The 19,127-nt window shown below is 43.6% G+C and overlaps 1 protein-coding gene across 1 annotated transcript in view; it reads right to left on the bottom strand.

Annotated features, from left to right (window-relative positions):
* CDYL2 (chromodomain Y like 2) overlaps window positions 1–19,127 on the bottom strand; it is an 87,811-nt gene that overhangs the window by 34,344 nt on the left and 34,340 nt on the right. Inside the window, exon 3 of the mRNA XM_012555935.2 lies at window positions 5,993–6,210. Coding sequence (XP_012411389.2) covers window positions 5,993–6,210 — 218 coding nt within the window. The remainder of the gene's footprint in view (window positions 1–5,992; window positions 6,211–19,127) is intronic.

A 19,127-nucleotide genomic window follows, 5' to 3' on the forward strand; every position in this document is an offset into this window, starting at 1 on the left:
TGAAACCAGAAGAACTAGATGGTGGCCGGCTACCACCAATGACTGCCCTGACAGGGAGCACAACAGAGAGTCCCTGACAGATCAAAGGAAAAGTGTGGAGAAGAAGTCAAAGCCACGTAAAAAGACCAGACTTAATGGTCTGACAGAGACTGGAGGAACCCCCAAAACTATGCGCCTGGACGCTCTGTTAACCCAGAACTGAAACCATTCCCAAAGCCCACACTTCAGATATAGACAGGACTATAAAACAAAAAATAATACACGTAAGGAGTGTGCCTCTTAGTTCAAGCAGATACAGGAGACCAAATGGGCAGTTCCTGTCCAGAGGCAGGAAGGGACAGGAACTGGTTGAATGGACACATGGAACTCAGGGTGAAAAGGGGGAGTGTGCTGTCACATTGTAGGGATTGCAACTAATGTCACAAAATATGTGTATAAATTTTTGTATGAGAAATTAACTTGAGCTGTAAACTTTCAACTAAAGCACAATCTAGAAAAAGAAAAAACACACACACACACACAAAAAAAAAAAAAAAAAAAGAAGAATTTTAGTGGAAAAAACGGAGCTAGCCATTAATCTGAACCAAGCATCTCTAGGCCGTGCTCTGAGAGAAGGGTGGGAGAAGCACTCTCCACACTAACAGGGTATAAGCCACAGCCATTCATTTTGGACATGAAAAACGCTAACAGCCTACTATCTCGTGGGTCGTTTAATCCATCTGCCTCCAGAAATAGACACACTCTCCCCTAAACGTGAACTCCATCTCTCTGAGCGGCAAACAGAAGAAAGCCCCTCTGCCAAGATATGAACTGTATTTCTACACATGACTAGAGAGCCGGGCTTACCCATCTGAGGCCACAAAAAATGAAACTAAACACCCGCCTACTTTATGAATTAAATGGAAAGTAAATGCATGTTTTATTGACACATTAAAAGCATGAACAACATTTTTTTAATTAAAAAAAAAAGTTGTATCTAGTTAGTAAACTTCTGTCTTTCTCTTGTTGATAATTAAATGCAGACAGACGGCTGAGGTTCCTCGTCTTCCTGAAGGACCCTAAATTTTGTAATTAACTGGTTTGTTTAAAGTTGCTGTTGTTGTATGCTATTGAGTGGATTCCGACTTACAGTGACACTACAGGACAGGACAGAAATGCCCATAGGGTTTCCAAGGCTGTAATGTTTACAGAGCAGATCGCCAGGTCTTTCTCCTGCAGAGCAGCTGGTGGGTTGGAATGCCAACCCTTTGGTAGCAGCCAAGCACTTAACCACTGTGCTACCAAGGCTCCTTTGTTTAAAGTACAGCTATCTAAAATTATCACACACTGCTTTGCCTTCGTAAACAAAATATAGTGCACATAATGTAACTGCCTCTTCAGGGTCACTCAGTGGCTGTGATCATGGATAATGGTGCTGGCCAATAAACAGATCAATCCCCTCAGAGGTGGCGATGAGCCTCTATAACAAATGGTCCCGACTGCTATGCATTTCTTAAATCTGATCTTTAAATTTTGTGCCCTTGCTGTGCACTTTCTGGCTGCCACCTGCTCCTGCTCAGTGTCTGCTAGAGACGGCACATCCCTCACCTGTCACTTGCAGCTTCTGATCTGCTGTAGCTCTGAAATCATATAACCAGGTTTATTAGAATCAGGTGTAAAGGGCAAGAAGCCAGGGCCCCTCTCTCCATTTCACCTGTCCTTGCTGAAATCCAGTCGCCTAGGGCCCATCTCTAATGCAACTACCTTTGGGAAGTTTCCCCCAAATAACCCAGCTACACGTCAACTCTCCCTTCTCCCAGCACCCCATGCGCTTCAAATCTCTGCTGAGCTGCTGCTGACAAACACCCTCGTAAGAACAGTTACTTGTGGATCCTTACCTTATCCTGCCCCCTACTTGATTTAAGCCCCCAACAATCCCTGCCTCCTGATATTACACCTTGTATATATAATCCTCTCCCCTTGAGTGTGTGTGTGGGGGAGACATAGTGGCTTGCTTCTGACGAATATGGCAAAAATAATGAGGTGTCACTTTTGAAGGCAGACTAGTTTACAAGACTGTATCTTCTCTCTTGGGTGTCCTCTCTTGCTCTCTCTCTTCTTGGATCCTTCACTCTGGGAGAAGCAAGTTACGATGTTGTGAGTAGCCCCATGGAGAGGCCCAGGTGGCGAGGAACCGATGTTCCTGACCAGTGATTACCTGAGCCTGCCAACAACCAAGTGAGTGAGCTTGGAAATCGATCTTCCCCAAGCTGAGCCTTCGAATGAGACCACAAGCCCAGTCAATACCTCGATGGCAGCCTTGTGTGAGACTCTGAGTCCAAAGCACCCAGCTGCTAAGCCAGATTCCTGACCATGGAAACTGTGATAGCATAAATATTTTTAAGCTGCTAAGTTCAGGGTAATTTGTTACACAGCAGTAGACAATGCTGTTGCTGTTAGGTAACCCCATGCACAATGGAAGGAAACGCAGCCCGGTCCTGCACCATCCCCATGATTGGCTGCAGATCGGGCTGTTGTGATTCACAGGGTTTTCACTGGGTAATTTTCAGAAGTAGATTGCCAGGCTTTTCTTCCTAAGATAATTAATACAACCCCTTAAAAGCTACAATGGTATTTTACTTGTCTGTATCTCCCTTGTAATACCTACTTCAGAACCTTAAACAGAATAGAACTTAATAAATGTTTATTGAATTGAGTGAATGGCACAGTGTATACCCATGAAGAAGTTTATAGTCTAATGGGAGAATCAGACATTAAACAAGCTATCACACAAATACATGTACACTAACAACTATGATAAATTCTAGAAGGAAGTGGTACATGGGGTGAGAAAAGCTTATGAGAGAGAGAGATTACCTGTCAGGGAGGTAAATGAAGACCTTCCTGCAGCAGGAAAGGCCGAGCTGAGATCTGAAGGAAGCGCAGTCAGCAGGGAATGAGGGAAGGCTGTTCCAATCAGAGGGATGGGCATGTGCAAAGGCCCTGTGGCAGGAGTGAGGGTGAAAGGAAGTCGGGTGCCTAGAGTGTAGAGGAGAGGGGAAGCGTGATGTGTGATATGAAGCTGGAGATATGAGAAGGGCCAGCCTGCACAGGCCTCAAAGAACGAGTTAAGAGTTCTGATTCTTCCAGTGGTTGCGGGGAGCGGTAAAGGTGGAGTCACTGTTTAGGGGGCACTGAGCTTCTGTTCAGGGTGATGGAAAAATCTGGAAACAGTGGTGATGGCTGCACAACATGATGAATGTAATTAATGTCACTGAATTGTATATGTAAAAAATGTTGAAATGGGGAATGTTTTGCTATACTTGTTATTAGATGCCGTCGAAGTCAGTTCTGATTCATAGCGACCCTACATATAAAAGAACGAAACACTGCCCGGTCCTGCGCCATCCTCACCATCGGTGCTATGCTTGAGCCCACTGTGCAGCCGCTGTGTCAGTCCATCCTGATGAGGGCCTTCCTCTTTCTCACTGACCCGCTACTTTACCAAGCACAATGTCCTTCTCCAGGGACCGGTCCCTCCTGGTAACATGTTCAAAGTATGTGAGACGAAGTGTCGCCATCCTTGCTTCTAAGGAGCATTCTGGCTGTACTTCTTTTGTTATACTTACCACAAAAAAAAAAAAAAAAAGAGTTTTGATTTTTAACCAAGAGCAATGAGGAGCCATTGTTTTAAAGTGTGTGGTGGTGGTGGCGGTGATGGGTAGTGGGGAGGGGGGCGTTGTGATTGATCAGATTTGCATTTCCAGCAGATCACTCTGCCTACTGCATGGAGAATGGATTACACGGCAGGCATCATTAAAAGTGGGCAGACTTGTTAGCAGGTTATTATAATAACCAGTTGCTGTTGAGTCGATTCTGAATCAGACAAAATAGCCTGATAGTTTGGGCTATAATGGCTATGGGGAAATAGAGGGAAGCAAACATACTTGAGAAACATTCAGGCATTAGTTGACAGGCCTTGGGGATGCTTTGTGTCTGCGGGTGTGGATAAGAATAAGAGAGGTGTAAAGCGAGACTTCTACATGTCTGGTGTGTTCCTGCGGATGGTTCTCAACAGTTCCCGTGGCTGCTGTTGAGGGTGGGAGCACTGAAGAGAGTCAGAAGGTGAGTGAGGACATGTGATTCTCTCCTAACAGGGAAGAAGACAAGCTTTTAATCACGAAGATGTTGTACAATCTGTTTGCTGGCTCTTTCCTTAAGGGACGTTTTAATCTCCTGGTTCTCTGCTATACTCCAGGCAGGAGACTTATTACAACATATCTGCTAGCCTCAGCATCTGAGAACGCATCCAGTAATGTGCTAACACGGGTCGCTATCAATGAGGCCCATCCAACCAATGTCGCACATGTGACTAGGAAGAGAAATTCGACGATGTCTGCAAGTGGTCGCCTTCCAGTTCCTCCACAAACGAGGAAGGCTGGGTCTGCTGGTGGCCACTGAATGCCTGCGTTTCATCATGACAATGATAGGAACATTGACTGAGCACCTTGTGAGTGCCAGGTACTCTTTGTGCCTCTTTGCACACATTATCTCTAACCCCACAAGGAAGGTATCACCCAATTTCTATAAATGAAGAAGATAAGAAAGGCAAAGAAACCTTCCAAGGCCACAGAAGTGGTAAGCTGCTGGAGGCAGGATTTGAACCTAGGTCTACTAGACTCCAAAATCTGTGCTCCTTCCCTAATATCACGTCTTTATTTTGGTAGACTCTTTCTGCCCGGAATATTTCACCCAGGCAGCCAGCAAATCTGTACAGTCAATTCACTTGGGTTGTTGAGACAGCTGAAAACACCAGATCAATCATTTCTTCTATTTTCCTCCTGTTGCCCTCAGACACTGATTAGGAATGAGATACCTAATTAAGTCAGCCCATGGCTATGGAGGTGAGAACCTGGGCACCTTAAACCCGTCAAGCACAACACGTTTTCTGTGATGAGTAGGCAATAGTTAACGTTAAGAAGCTGCTCTAAAGAGACATAATAAACTAGGAGACTTCACATTTATTCGATTTATTGAAGGGAAACATTGGGCCTTGTAAAAGCATGCTTTTAAAAAGTAGTGAAGTAGAAAAAAATCTAAGAAGAATTGGTCTCATGCGGATGCTTCATGATGAGCTTAAAATAACAAGGTTTGCAGGTGTCTAAACATGTGAAGAGCAGCGTTTGGAGTAAGCTGGAGGCCCTGGACTTCTTTGAATCTTACACAGAGCTCTGCACACAGCAGAGAATCCTGAGACGGTGCCACTGGAGGTGGAGGAGAGAGCACCCCCAAAACACCATGCTTCCAGGAGGGGAAACAAGCCACCCCTAGCCCCACACACTCCAGAGGAAAGGATTTAGCCACAGTTCTTCTTTCACAGGAATCCTGGGTGGCACTAATGGTTAAGCACTCGACTACTAACCACAAGGTTGGTGGTTTGAGTCCACCCAGAGGAGCCTCAGAAGAAAGACCTGGAGACCTACTTCCAAAATATCAGCTATTGAAAACCCCATGGAGCTCAGTTCTACTCAGGCACACATGGGGTCACTATGTGTCAGAATTGACTTGACAGCAACTGGTGGTTTTGTTTTTGTTTTCTGCCTTTTTTGGCTCTGCTTCCCGGCCTCCCTAAGTGTACTGGTATACTCAGCAATGCCACGCCATCCTACCAATCCCAGTCTGGTAAGTGGTCACTCCTTAGCCACATCCCCTAAAACAAACTTCTATAGCCAACCGTCTGTTTTCATTGATCAGTTTACTGAACTGCTGTGTGCAGTGTCTTCATCTGTAAAATGGGATGATACTGTTACCTTGTCATAAAGATCAAATGGCCTAATGTATATAAAGTGATTAGCAAACTGTGTGTCCCGTCATCAGGTTTTTACATATGTTGGTTATTTTCATCAGCTCCTGACAGAAAAAAGGGAATGCAGATGCCCTGCTCTGAGTAAGAGGGAACCGTGGCCTGTCAGCCCACACTCGCCCGTCCCTGTCCCCATTCCTGTCCCCTCACCTCTGGCGTCAGGGCGTTGTTATCTGAGGTCTGGCTAGACAGCAGGATGTGCGTGAACCCCTCTTCCTTCCGCACGACAATGTCTCGAAACCGGCAGTTGCTTTCATTCTGGCGTACGCTGTACCTGAGCCTCTTGTCGAAGACATAGTCCTTCTCCGTTTCCAGCTTCCTCTTCACGGGGCTGTGCAGGTTTAGTCCCCCGTTGGTCAGAGGAGACCCTTCCAGAACCAGATAAACAAAGTCAGAAAGTGACTCGTGGAAACCTGCAACAGCGTGATCAGAGAATGTTCCGATTTTCAATTGAAAGGGTCAAATGTGGCTGGGATTCCCTATGTGATAAAGAGCCTGGGGCTTCACTGCTACATCTCCGAATTTGGAAGAGGCTGCAGGGGCTCTCTGAAGGACCCTGTGCAATCCCTGATGCTCCTCTCCCTCAACTCTGGTTGGGAGCCCCAGCTTCTGCTTGGACACCTTTAGCAACAGGGAACCCACTGACTGCTTCATTGGTGGACACCTATGACTGATAGGAAGTCTTCATCAGGAGCAATAATAGCATCTAACCCTGGTGTAGTGGTTAAGTGCTACGGCTGCTAACCAAAAGGTCGGCAGTTCGAATCCACCAGGCGCTCCCTGGAAACTCTATGTGGCAGTTCTACTCTGTCCTACAGGGTCGCTGTGAGTTGGAATCGACTTGACGGCAATAGGTCTGGTTTTGGTTGGTTAACCTTTGTTCAAGCTGTATTATGTACTAAGCACTCTCCTAAAACACTAATGTGCATTATTCTATTTAATATAAGAACCACTGCTCTGGGGCTCCAGAGTCATCAGGGGGGCCACAGTGAGATGAGGGAGGGTCCTAGTGTCTCTCCTCTACTTTCCTCCAAGTCAATTACAACGGTTTTGTGCTTTTTTATTTTACATATTAGGTTTCAGAAATACCCTAACAAAAAAGATTTGGAAATGACTTAAAAAAAAAAAAATCCAGATTTATGATGGCTCCCAAACTCCAGCCTCCCAAGGAGATGTATCAGAAGTACCTGGGAAGTTCTCAAAGTCAGCATGCCGAAGCCTGCACCCACCCAAGCCTATGTCCTCAACAGGTCTCGGGAGCACCTCAAGTATGTATTCTGAAAATACTTCCCAGCCAAGAAAAAAAGAGAATAGACACAAATTACCTATATCAGAAATGGAAGATGGGTCAGCACTACTGATCCCATGGACATTAACATGAAAATAAAGGAACACTATGAACAACTCAATGATAGCAGATTCAAAACTTAGATGAAATGGGATGACTTCTCGAAAGACATGAAGTTCCAAAACACACGAAGTAGAAATACACAATCTGAATAGGCCTATATCTATAAAAGAAATTGAATCAATAATGAATAATCTTCTAAAAAAGAAAGCACCAGGCCCAGGTGGTTTCACTGGTGAATTATACCAAACATTTGAGGAAGAAATGATACCAATTATCCATAATCTGTTCCAGAAAATCAAAGCCCAGTAAACACTTCCTAATTCATTCTATGAGGTCAGCATTACCATAATAGAAAAAACAGACAAAGACATCACAAGAAAAGAACACTACAGACCAATATCTCTTATGAACAGAAATGTAGAAATTCTTAACAAAAAAGTAGCAAACCAAATTCAATAATGCATAAAGAGAATTATACACTATGACAAAGTATGCAAGGCTGGTTCAACACTCAAAAATCAATCAATGTAACCCACAATACTGAAAAGATTGAAGTTGCCAAGGATTTCATTTTACTTGGATCCACAATCAACACCCACAGCAATCAAGAAATCAAAAGATGCATTGCATTGGGCAAATTTGCTGTAAAAGACCTCTTTAAAGTGTTGAAAAGCAAAGATGTCACCTTGAAGACTAAGGTGTGCCTGACCCAAGCCAAGGTGTTTTCAATTGCCTTATATGCATGCAAAAGCTGAACAACGAATAAGGAAGACTGAAGAAGAATTGATGCCTTTGAATTGTGGTGTTGGTGAAGAATACTGAATATGCCATGGACTGCCAGAAGAACAAACAAGTCTGTCTTGGAAGAAGTACAACCAGAATGTTCCTTAGAAGCAAGGATGGAGAGACTTTGTCTCACATACTTTGGACATGTTATCAGGAGGGATCAGCCCCTGGAGAAGGACATCAAGCTTGGTAAAACAGAAGGTCAGCAAAAAAGAGGAAGACCCTTAACGAGACAGACTGACACAGTAGCTACAACAATGGGCTCCAGCATAACAACTGTTGTGAGGGTGGCGGAGGACCGGGCAGTGTTTCGTTCTGTTGTACATATGGTCACTATGACTCAGAACCAACTCGATGACACCTAACAACAATGACAACCCATATCAACAGGCTAAAGAAGAAATGAAATGTGGAAATTATCGATTAATATCATGTGCTGAAGATAATTCAAAAACAGTTGCAGCAGTACATCGACAGAGAACTGCCAGAAATTCAAGTCAAATTCAGAAGAGGACATGGAACAAAGGATGTTGTTGCTGATAGTCTCGGCTGAAAGCAGAAAATAACACAAAGATGTTTACCTGCATTTTACTGACTATGCAAAGGCATTGGACTGTGTGGATCATAACAAATTATGGATAACATTGTGAAGAATGGGAATTCCAGAACACTTAATTGTACTCATGAGGAACCTGTACATAGACCAAAAGGCAGTCGTTTGAATAGAACAAGGGATACCTCATGGTTTAAAACCAGGAAAGGTGTGCTTCAGGGTTGTATCCTTTCACCATACTTATTCAATCTGCATGCTGAGCAAATAGTCTGAGACGCTGGACTATATGAAGAAAAATGTGGCATCAGGATTGGAGGAAGACTCATTAACAATCTGCAATATACAGATAACACAACCTGGCTTGCTGAAAGTGAAGAGGACTTGAAGCACTTACTGAAGAAGATCAAAGACTACAGCCTTCAGTACGGATTACACCTCAACATAAAGAAAACAAAAATCCTCACAACTGGACCAATAAGCAACATCATGATAAATGGAGAAAATACTGAAGTTGCCAAGGATTTCATTTTACTTGGATCCGCAATCAACATCCATTGAAGCAGCAGTCAAAAGATCAAATGACGGTATTGCACTGGGAAAATCTGCTGCAAAAGACTTTTTAAAAGTGCTGAAAAGCAAAGATGTCACCTTGAGGACTAAGGTGTGCCTGACCTAAGCTATGGTATTTTAAATTGCCTCATATGCATGGAAAAGCTGGACGATGAATAAGGAAGACTGAAGAAGAATTGATGCCTTTGAATTATGGTGCTGGCTAAGAATACTGAATATACCATGGACTGCCATGAAGAACAAACAAGTCTGTCTTGGAAGAAGTACAGCCAGAATGCTCCTTAGAAGCAAGGATGTCGAGACTTCCTTTCACATACTTTGGACATATTATCAGGAGGGACCAGTCCCTGGAGAAGGACATCATGCTTGGTGTCATGGATTGAATCATGTTCCCCAAAAATATCTGTCAACTTGGCTAGGTCATGATTGTCAGTATTGTATGATTGTGTACCATTTTGCCATCTGATGTGATTTCCCTATGTGTTGTAAATCCTATCACTATGATGTAATAAGATGGATTAGCGGCAGTTATATTGATGAAGTCTACAAGATTAGATAGTGTCTTTAAGCCAATCTCTTTTGAGATATAAAAGAGAGAAGGGAGCAGAGACATAGGGGGACCTCATACCACCAACAAAGCACCGCAGGGAGCAGAGTGCTTCCTTTGGACCTAAGGTTCCTGTGCTGAGATGCTCCCAGACCAAGGGAAGATTAATGACACGGACCTTCCTCCAGAGCTGACAGAGAAAGCCTTCCCTTGGAGCTGATGCCCTGAATTTGGACTTGTAGCCTACTAGACTGTGAGAGAATAAATTTCTGTTTATTAAAGCCATCCACTTGTGGTATTTCTGTTATAGCAGCACTAGATGACTAAGACACCTGGTAAAGTAGAGGGTCAGCGAAAAAGAGGAAGACCCTCAACAAGATGGACTGACAGTATGGCTGCAACAATGGGTTCAAACATAGCAATGATTGTGAGCATGGCACAGGATCAGGCAGTATTTTGTTCCGTTGTACAGAGGGTCGCTATGAGTGGGAACTGACTCGGTGGCACCTAACACACACACACACACAAAGAAGAAGAAATATCATCACATCAGTTGATACAGAAAAAGCATTTTAAAAATCCAGCACCAGATCATGATAAAATATGCTCAGCTATATAAGAATAGATGGGAACTTCCTCAACTTCATAAAGAACACGTACAAAAAATCTACAGTTAACATTAAACTTAATGGTGAGAAACATCATACATAAGAGGATACTTTCCTCTTAAGACTGGGAACGAGGCAAAGATGTTCTCTCTGACCACTCCTATTCAACATTGTATTGGACGTCCTAGCTAGTGTAATAAGACAAGGAAAGGAAATAAAAGCTATACAGAATAGGAAGGAGGAAATAAAATTGTCTTTGTTCACAGACAACATGATTATGTTAAAAAAAAACAAAGAATCAAATCAAATCAAATTAAATTAAAAAACAAAAACAAAAAAACAACTCTTGGAACAAACCAATATAGCAAGGTTGCAATACAAACCTGTTGCCGTCAAGTCGATTCAGACTCATAACGACCCTATTTAGACTCAAAATGACCCTACAGTGTAGAGAAGAACTGCTCCATAGGGTTTCCAAGGAGCAGCTGGTGGATTCGAACTGCTGACCTTTTGGTTAGCAGCCAAATGCTTAACCACTGCACCACCAGGGCCCCATTTACAATAACACCCAGAAAATGAAATACTCAGATATAAATATAACAAAATATGCAGAAAACTACAAATCTCTGGTGAAAGAAATCAAAGATGATCTAAACAAATGGAGAGATAGTCCATGTTTACAGATTGGAAGCCTCAATATTGTTAAGATGCCAATTCTTCCCAACTTGATTGATAGATTAAATGCAATCGCCAACAAAATTCCACCAAGCTATTTTGGAGATATCAGCCAACTGATTCAAAAGTTTATATGAAAAGACAAAAGGTCTAGAATAGCGAACACAATACTGAAGAAGAAGAACAAAGTTGGAAGACACACTACCCAATTGCAAGACTAACTATAAAGCTACAGTAATCCAAACAGTGTGAAAGAACAGATCAATCGAACAGAATACAAAGCCCAGAAAAAGACCCACACAATTATAGTCAAAAGATATTTGACAAAGAAATTTATTTACCTTTTTGAACAGCTATATACACAGTGTCTCTAACTCTCTCAACAGTCCTGCAAGATGCCATTGTGAGTCCATTATACAGATGAAGAAAACTGAGTAACTTGCTGGAGCCACAAAAGTTTTAAAGGGTAGAACCAGGATTTGAGCCAGCTGTCTCTCATTTCACTCATTCATTCTTTAAAAATATAATTATTTATCAACCTCCTATGACCTTGCTAAGGAGCCCTGGTGATGCAGTGGTTAAGTGCTCAGCTGCTAATCAAAAGGTAGGTGGTTCAAACCCACCAGCTGCTCTGCAGGGAAAAAGATGGGGCAGTCTGCTCCTGTAAAGATTACAGCCCTGGAAACCCTATGGGGCAGTTCGACTCTATTCTACAGTGGCGCTATGAGTCAGAATCAACTCCACAGCAGTGAGATGACCTAGCTATTGTACTAAATGGTGGGGATTCAAGAAAACGTAAATAAATAAGGTCCCTGCCTCATGGAGCTCACTAAGGGTGAGGGAGATGAAAAGTTAACACATAAACTGATACTTAAAATAACTGCAGATTGGAAAATAATAGAGTGATGTGATAAAGAATAATGAGGGAGGAGGGTCCCTCTGAATTCAAGCCCATGGCCTTACCATTGGAGTACAGCGTGAAGCAACCCCCAAAGAGACAAGGACTTGGGAGACATCTGACCAAATAAACCAAAAGACTATTTGAGGAAAAACAACTTGTTTATTCTCTGTCACGATGCTGAGTTCACATCTCCAATGGCGACTTGGAAAGATGCAACATTTCTGGACCCAGGAGGGGAAGGAGGGCCTTCTTAAGTGTCTGGTTCATGCCACGTGCAGCTGAGTTACGTTACATTTCTGAATGTAAGTGGCTAAAAATGGACCCTCCTTTGGATGTAGAGAAAAGTCACCCTCCCTTAGACTCTGCCTTTGTGGCCTCTCCCCTTCAGGAATCATCATGCCCCATGAGTAGACTGCAGCTGGCTGGCAGGGAAGGTACCATGGGAAATGGAATGTGCTGGAAGTTTAGGGCTTTGCAGCTACACAACAGGGAGTCCCAGCCACGTGTTTGCTAATTGGGAAAAGCTAGGAAGCCACATGAGCTCTTGAGCACCAGTCTCCTTGTTTATAAAATGGGGCTGTTTTTGAGCTAATTCAATTAAAGAAGCAAAACAGTCTTAGCAAAGTGCCTGGCACATCCTAGGCACTTCACAAATGTTAGCTGAAGGATACCAAGTCCTTCAAAGAAAAGGAATTATTTGGTGAGCCCCATAATCATGCGCTCCTTCTACTCCTGACCCACACCCTCCTCTCTAAGCCCAGGGCAGGACCCAGGCCAAGAGAGGGTGCATTCCAGGTACACAGGAGACCCAACCGCCCTGCTGAGCCCTGAAATCAGGGGAATTTAGTGATGGGACACCACTACATCTAAGGCAGGAGACCAGCTCAACCACTCTTTGCCTCCATTGTCCTGCATATAAAATGGGAGAAATCAGACCTTTCTCTCAGGATTGCTATAAAGTAAAGGAAATGCCATGTTCCCGGGACATGGGAAACTCACCATCACACTGATTTCCTTCGTTCTATTCCTGTCAAGCCTCCCCACTTTCCTTCCTTAAAGCACAAAGGCGCATTTCCCGTTAAGAAGGCTCTATAAAATCCTAACTCTGACACAGCCCCTCTGCTCCAAACACCCAGAAATGACAGATAAAACACAAAAGCAGGAATTCAATAAGATGAAGCTGGGCTCACACACAAGATAAGCATTGCTGTGTGTTGGAGGTCGAACATCAATACAAAGCAGCCCAGCTGTGGGGCTGGGAGCTGGGAGTGGGGGTAGGAAGTGGGCTCTTCATGGGGAACAGAGACTAAACGTTCCATGCAGGATGGGAGAGATCAGCCAGCACCCCTGCCTAAAGGCTGGGGAAGGAGTGAGGGCCTCTCCTCACGAAGGCAGACAAATAACAACAATAAAAATAAAAAATCTGCTGCCCATGGCTAAGACTTTAGTGGGAGCTCAGGGCCAGGTGGAGGCAAACATGAAACTACTAGTGAGACATGCAAAGAGAAAAAGCAAAGAAAAACAAACAAACAAACAAAAAACTTCCCTCTCAAAAGGAGCCTGCAAACCAAAATTCCAAAACACAAAGACATCTAATGCTGCAGAAACTAGCCCACAAAATCAACATTAAGATACGAATTACTCCAAGTAAAATAAAGGGAATATCATGAAACAATCTGACGATGACTTTAAAATGGAATGTTTAGAAGGCTCAAAGTGAGAGATACAAGAAAAATGTGATGTCACATAGCTTACCTCATTCAATCCTCACAACAACTCTGTAAGATACTGTTTTTATCCCCATTTTAAAGATGAGGAAGCCAAAACCCAAGGTCACATCATTAGGAAATGCCAGAATAAGGGTTCAACTCAAGCATCAAAACTCTGAAATTGAACACTGACTGGCTGTACCCCCTCATCTGCAGGAGCTCAGGCCCTTCTGAACTTCCCCACTAGTGTTGGCTCTGAGGGGTATGCTGCTCTTCCTCCTAAGAGCCCAGTCTTTGCTGAACAAAGCAGGAAAGAAAAATCAGGGCATCCCACCTGGTTCCTGTGTCACGTGATGCTCCTACCAACAGAGCTTACCTGACTGTGTCATCATTAATCATACACTTGCGTGTCACCCCCACCAAACTAGGGGCTCTTTGAGGACAAGCCTGAAACTTATTCACTTTTGCGCCCCCAACACTGAGCACAGTGCCTCGTACAGATAGAATTGTGCCCCCCCAAAAGATATGCTGAAGTCCCAACCCCCAGTATCTGGAATGTGACCCTGTTTGGCAATAGGGTCTCTGAAGATGTTATCAGTTAACACGAGGTCATACTGGAGTAGAGTGGGTCCAAACGCTATGAATAGTGTCTTTATTAAAGAGGAGAAGATATACAGAGACAGAGAGACAGGGGAAGGGTGGCCATGTAATGACAGAGGCAGATTTAGCTGCAAGCAGAGGACTGCGGGGAACCACCAGAAGCTAGAAGAGAGGCATGGAACAGTTTCTCTCTCAGAGCCCTTGGAAGGAATCAACACGACTGATAACATGATTTCAGACTTGTAGTCTCCAGAACTGTGAGAAAATAAAATTTCTGTTCTAATAAGGCTCCCAGTTTGTGGCATTTTGTTATGGCAGCCCTAGGAAACTAAGACAGCACCTGGAAGATAGCACATACTCAGTCAATTGTTCAAGGGAATGAAGGAGCAAACAAGCAAATGAAGGAAACTAACTTGGGCAACATCACACCAATACTGCTTACTTCGTTGTTGTTGTTAGTTGTTGTCAAGTTGGCTCCAACTCATGGCAACCCCATGTACAACAGAACAAAACATTACTTGCTCCTGCGCCATCTTTATGACTGTTGGTATGTTTGACTCCATAGTTGCAGCTACTGTGTATTTTGAGTGCCTTTCAACCTAAGGGGCTCATCTCCGAACACTATATTGGACAATATTCTGTTGTGATCCATAGGGTTTTCATTGGCTAATTTTTGGAAATAGATAGCCAGGCCTTTCTTCCTATCTGTCTCAGTCTGAAAGCTACACTGAAACCTGTCCACCATGGGTGACCCTGCTGGTGCTTGAAATACCGGTGGCATAGCTTCCAGCATCAGAGCAACATGTAGCCACCACAGTATAACAATCCTCCCGATACCAGAGTACATTCTATGTTTGCTTCACTCACACACGAAGCCTCACTGCGTCAGTCACACTTCCAAACCTTTTTAGTTTCCTGCATGAAAACATCTGTTTTCTGAAATCAGGTTGATCTCGCCCTAGATGAGTAACTCAAACTTACATTACATCTGGCTGTTCTGCCTCACAACAACCGAGTGAGATCTCACCTTACAAAGTGCCTGGAGACAGACAACAGTGTGAGTGCTATGAATTTTCATTCCCTTGCAAAGAAAATAGTAACACCTTGTGTTGTTGGAGTCATTAGAACTCAGAAGGAAGAAGTGGGCAAGGGCAGAGTCATTCTGTCTTTCTGAAATGACCTTCCTCCCCTTCACCTGTTAAAGGTCTCATCCTTCCAAACGCAGCTCTGGTGTTACCTGCTCTAGGACGTCTTTCAGAGCCAGTTCATCCCTCTTCTCATAGCTATTTGTACATCCTTCTTTTACAAATCTTACTGCAGCTTCCTCCACTCATTCAGCATGTAATTAAGAGTCTATGATATGCTTGGCACTTGAGATACCTGATGGTCAAAAAGAGATATGGACCCTGTGCTCCAGGGGCTTACAGTCTGATCTGGCACTATCCAATAGAATGTCCTGCAATGATAGCAAGGTTCTATATCTGCACGGTCAAATACAGTAGTCACTAGCTACATATGGTTATTGAAATTTTTAAGTGTTGCTTACTTTTTGTTTTAATTGTTGTGCTTTAAGTGAAAGTTTACAATTCAAGTTAGATCCTCATACAAAAATTTATACACACATTGTTATGAGACCCTAGTTGCTCTCCCTATCATGTGACAGCACACTCCCGCCTTCCACCCTGGATTTCCCGTGTCCATTCAACCAGCTCCTGTCCCTTTCTGCCTTCTCATCTTGCCTCTGGACAGGAGCTGCCCATTTAGTCTCATGTATCTACTTGAGCTAAGAAGCACACTCTTCACGAGTATCATTTTATGTCCCATAGTCCAGTCTAATCTTTGTCTGAAGAGCTGGGCTAACAGAGAGTCTGGGGGCCATGTCTTCCAGGGTCCCTCCAGTCTCAATCAAACCATTAAGTCTGGTCTTTTTAATAGAATTTGAGTTCTGCACCCCTTTTCTCCTGCTCCATCAGGGACTCTCTGTTGTGTTCCCCGTCAGGGCAGTCTTTAGTGGTAGCCGGGCACCATCTAGTTCTTCTGGTCTCAGGCTGAGGAAGTCTCTGGTTTATGTGGCCCTTTCTGTCTCTTGGGCTAACATTTTCCTTGTGTCTATGGTGTTCTTCATTCTCGTTTACTCCAGGTGGGTTGGGACCAATTGATGCATCTTAGATGGCTGCTCGCTAGCTTTTAAGACCCCAGACACCACTCACCAAAGTGGGATAGTGTTGCTTACTTTTAATTAGTAAAAATATATCTTTAACCATATATGACTAGAGGCTGCCAGACTGGACAGTGTAGGTAATCATACTGTAGGATAATTATCTTGCACATCTTACTTCCTCCTCACTCTCAGATGGAGAGCTTCTTAAAGGCAAGGGCTGCCTTGTTATTGTTGTTGTTAGCTGCCTTCCAGTCGATTCCGACTCAAAGTGAGCCCATGTGTGCAGAGTATAACTGCTCCGTAGGGTTTTCAAGGCCATGACCTTCCAGAAGCAGATCGCCAGGCCTGCCTTCCAAGGTGCCTCTGGGTGGGTTTGAACCACCAACCTTTAGGATAGTAGTCAAGCACTTAACTGTCTGCCCCACCCAGGGACTCCTAACAGCTCTCTTAGTCACTCCTGTGTCTTCAGAATCACTGGAGCCTAGGACATAGAAGGGGCTCATTAACTGTTTGTTGACTAAATGAGTGAGTAAATAAATGAATGAGTGCTGGATGTATAATGGAACATCTATAGAAGTTCCTATCTCGTGGCCAAAAGAGAGTGAGAGTGAGAGATCAGAAAGCAGGTAAGAAAACTGCTGTGATGGATATGCTACTTGGCCCATAAAAAGATGCAAGGGCAAAGCAATTTCCTTCCTGTCCATTTTCCCCCAATGTTCCCATCACTATTACCATCTTGGAAAGCAGACACAATTCATAAAGAGAGCTTTGTCAGGGTAAGATTCCAGACCACTGCGGGGACTGAGACCAATCTAAGGGTTCAAATTCGAAACTAAGGACCTTCTGCTGTGAACTGAGACAGAAGGTTGGGTGGAGGGAAGGGTTAAAATAAACCAAAAGCAAAGACTCATCAGTTCCACAGTTGAGCAAACCCTCACTTTGTGGACTGCTGGGCTAGGGTTTTCCAGATGCAGTTCTTAGAAAAGAAAGTGATAGTTCTTGAGCACAGGACCGCTTCCTGATCTGCGGTTGACTCATAAAAGAACTGTAAAGTGTGTGGACTGTTCTGAGGGTGGAAAGAGAGAAGACTGATAGTGGCAAGTTAAAGTACCAAGGTCTTGTCTCTGTCTCAACACATCAGAAGGAAACGGCACACTACCACCAGGATCAATAGTTGAGGACACTAGCTTCTTTCAACAGGAGTTGGAGAAGGGGGTCCAGAATCTTTAGAGAGTGGGGAGGCTGAAGTTGGAAAAACCCTTAGATCACTTCACCCACAAGTGTCATGAGAGTTCATGGTATAAGGCCAATGTGCTCAACATCTGCACCCTGAACTCTGATACACACCACACACACACCAGTTGCTATCGAGTTGCCTCTGACTCATGGTGACCCCGTGTATGTCAGAGTAGAACTGTGCTCCATAGGGGTTTCAATGGCCAATTTATCAGACACAGATCATCATGTCTTTCTTCGAAGGAGCTCTTGGGTGGACTCAAACCACTAATGTTTCAGTTAGCAGCCAAGCACGTTAACCCTTTGCACCATCTAGGGACTCCAAAACACTGATAACGTGTACAGTTATCTCATGACTCGTCATTGTCCCAGCCCCTAACTGTCACCATGTACAGAATCCCTACTCTCAGGGCCTGAATTCAACAGCAAAGCTCAAATTCACAGGCACATTAAAAAAATTAAAAAAAATTAAAAAAACCCTTACAATAGCCATGTTGCTCATCATCTGATGTGTTACATTTATGCCTTATAAAATCCATACACTATGAATTGTAAGAAAATATAGGTTCCAAGATAATTTAGACTTGCTGGGAGTGGTAATGATACATCTTACAATGTTTACTGTCAGACTTCGAAATGTTTTTAAACAGTAGATCAAAGCATGGATTCAAAACGCAAAATAACCGGATGAAAAGGAATTTTACTACAGGGCAAACCATGTCTCCTACGCTAAACTGCCTCCCGCCAAGGCCAGGCCAACTCTCCAAGCACTATTATGCCAGAGTACTGTTCAGGGACAAAATATTCTGTGGTCTTCAAACAAAAAGGTGACTCAGTTTAAAATTAATTTTATTATCTTTTCTTGCCACTCCCTCTGCTCAAAAACTTACCTGTATCCAACTTCTGGCTCCCCGCTCCTTTCCAGCCTCAACTCCTATTTCTGCCCCTCAAACATCTGACTTTACAAGACTATCTGAGGTTGTCCAAATCCGCTGCATTCCCCCGCTTCTGTGTCATTGCTTCTGCTGTTCCTCTGGCCAAAAATGTCCTTCTTGTCTACCTTCACACATCAATCCCTTCCAGGGCCACCTGAAATGCTTCCCTTTCAGGCAGTCTCTTCCTCCCCTAGTGCCAGGAAACTCCCGACCCAGTGCTCACATGATGATCTGTCGGGGTCTTCCTGAGCAATCAGCACACTCCGCTTTGCAGCAGGGTCTTTGGGACCATCCGATACCTTAATTAGCTCCCATTTCTTTGGAAGATGAGGCTAATCATCTCTACATCCCAGCACATAGTGAGAGATTAGTTAATGCCTCTTTAACTAAATTGTAAAAAAAAAAATGATGATCTCAAAGGGATACAAATTTTTTTTTTCCAATATGATACAGATCTCCTCTGGGCTCCCAGATAACCCTATCCATCAAAAGCAGAAAAGCAGCAGTTAGAATGTGGGTCTAGAGCCAGAACAACTGGATATGAATCTTGCAGCTGCCACCTGCCAATTGATAGACTGTAGGCAAGTTATTTAACTTCCATAGGCCTCAGTTTCCTTATTTATAAAATGAGGAGAATAATAGACCTTACTTCT

Source organism: Trichechus manatus, unplaced genomic scaffold (assembly GCF_000243295.1).
Source record: "Trichechus manatus latirostris isolate Lorelei unplaced genomic scaffold, TriManLat1.0 scaffold00053, whole genome shotgun sequence".
In the NCBI taxonomy this organism is placed as follows: Eukaryota; Metazoa; Chordata; class Mammalia; order Sirenia; family Trichechidae; genus Trichechus; species Trichechus manatus.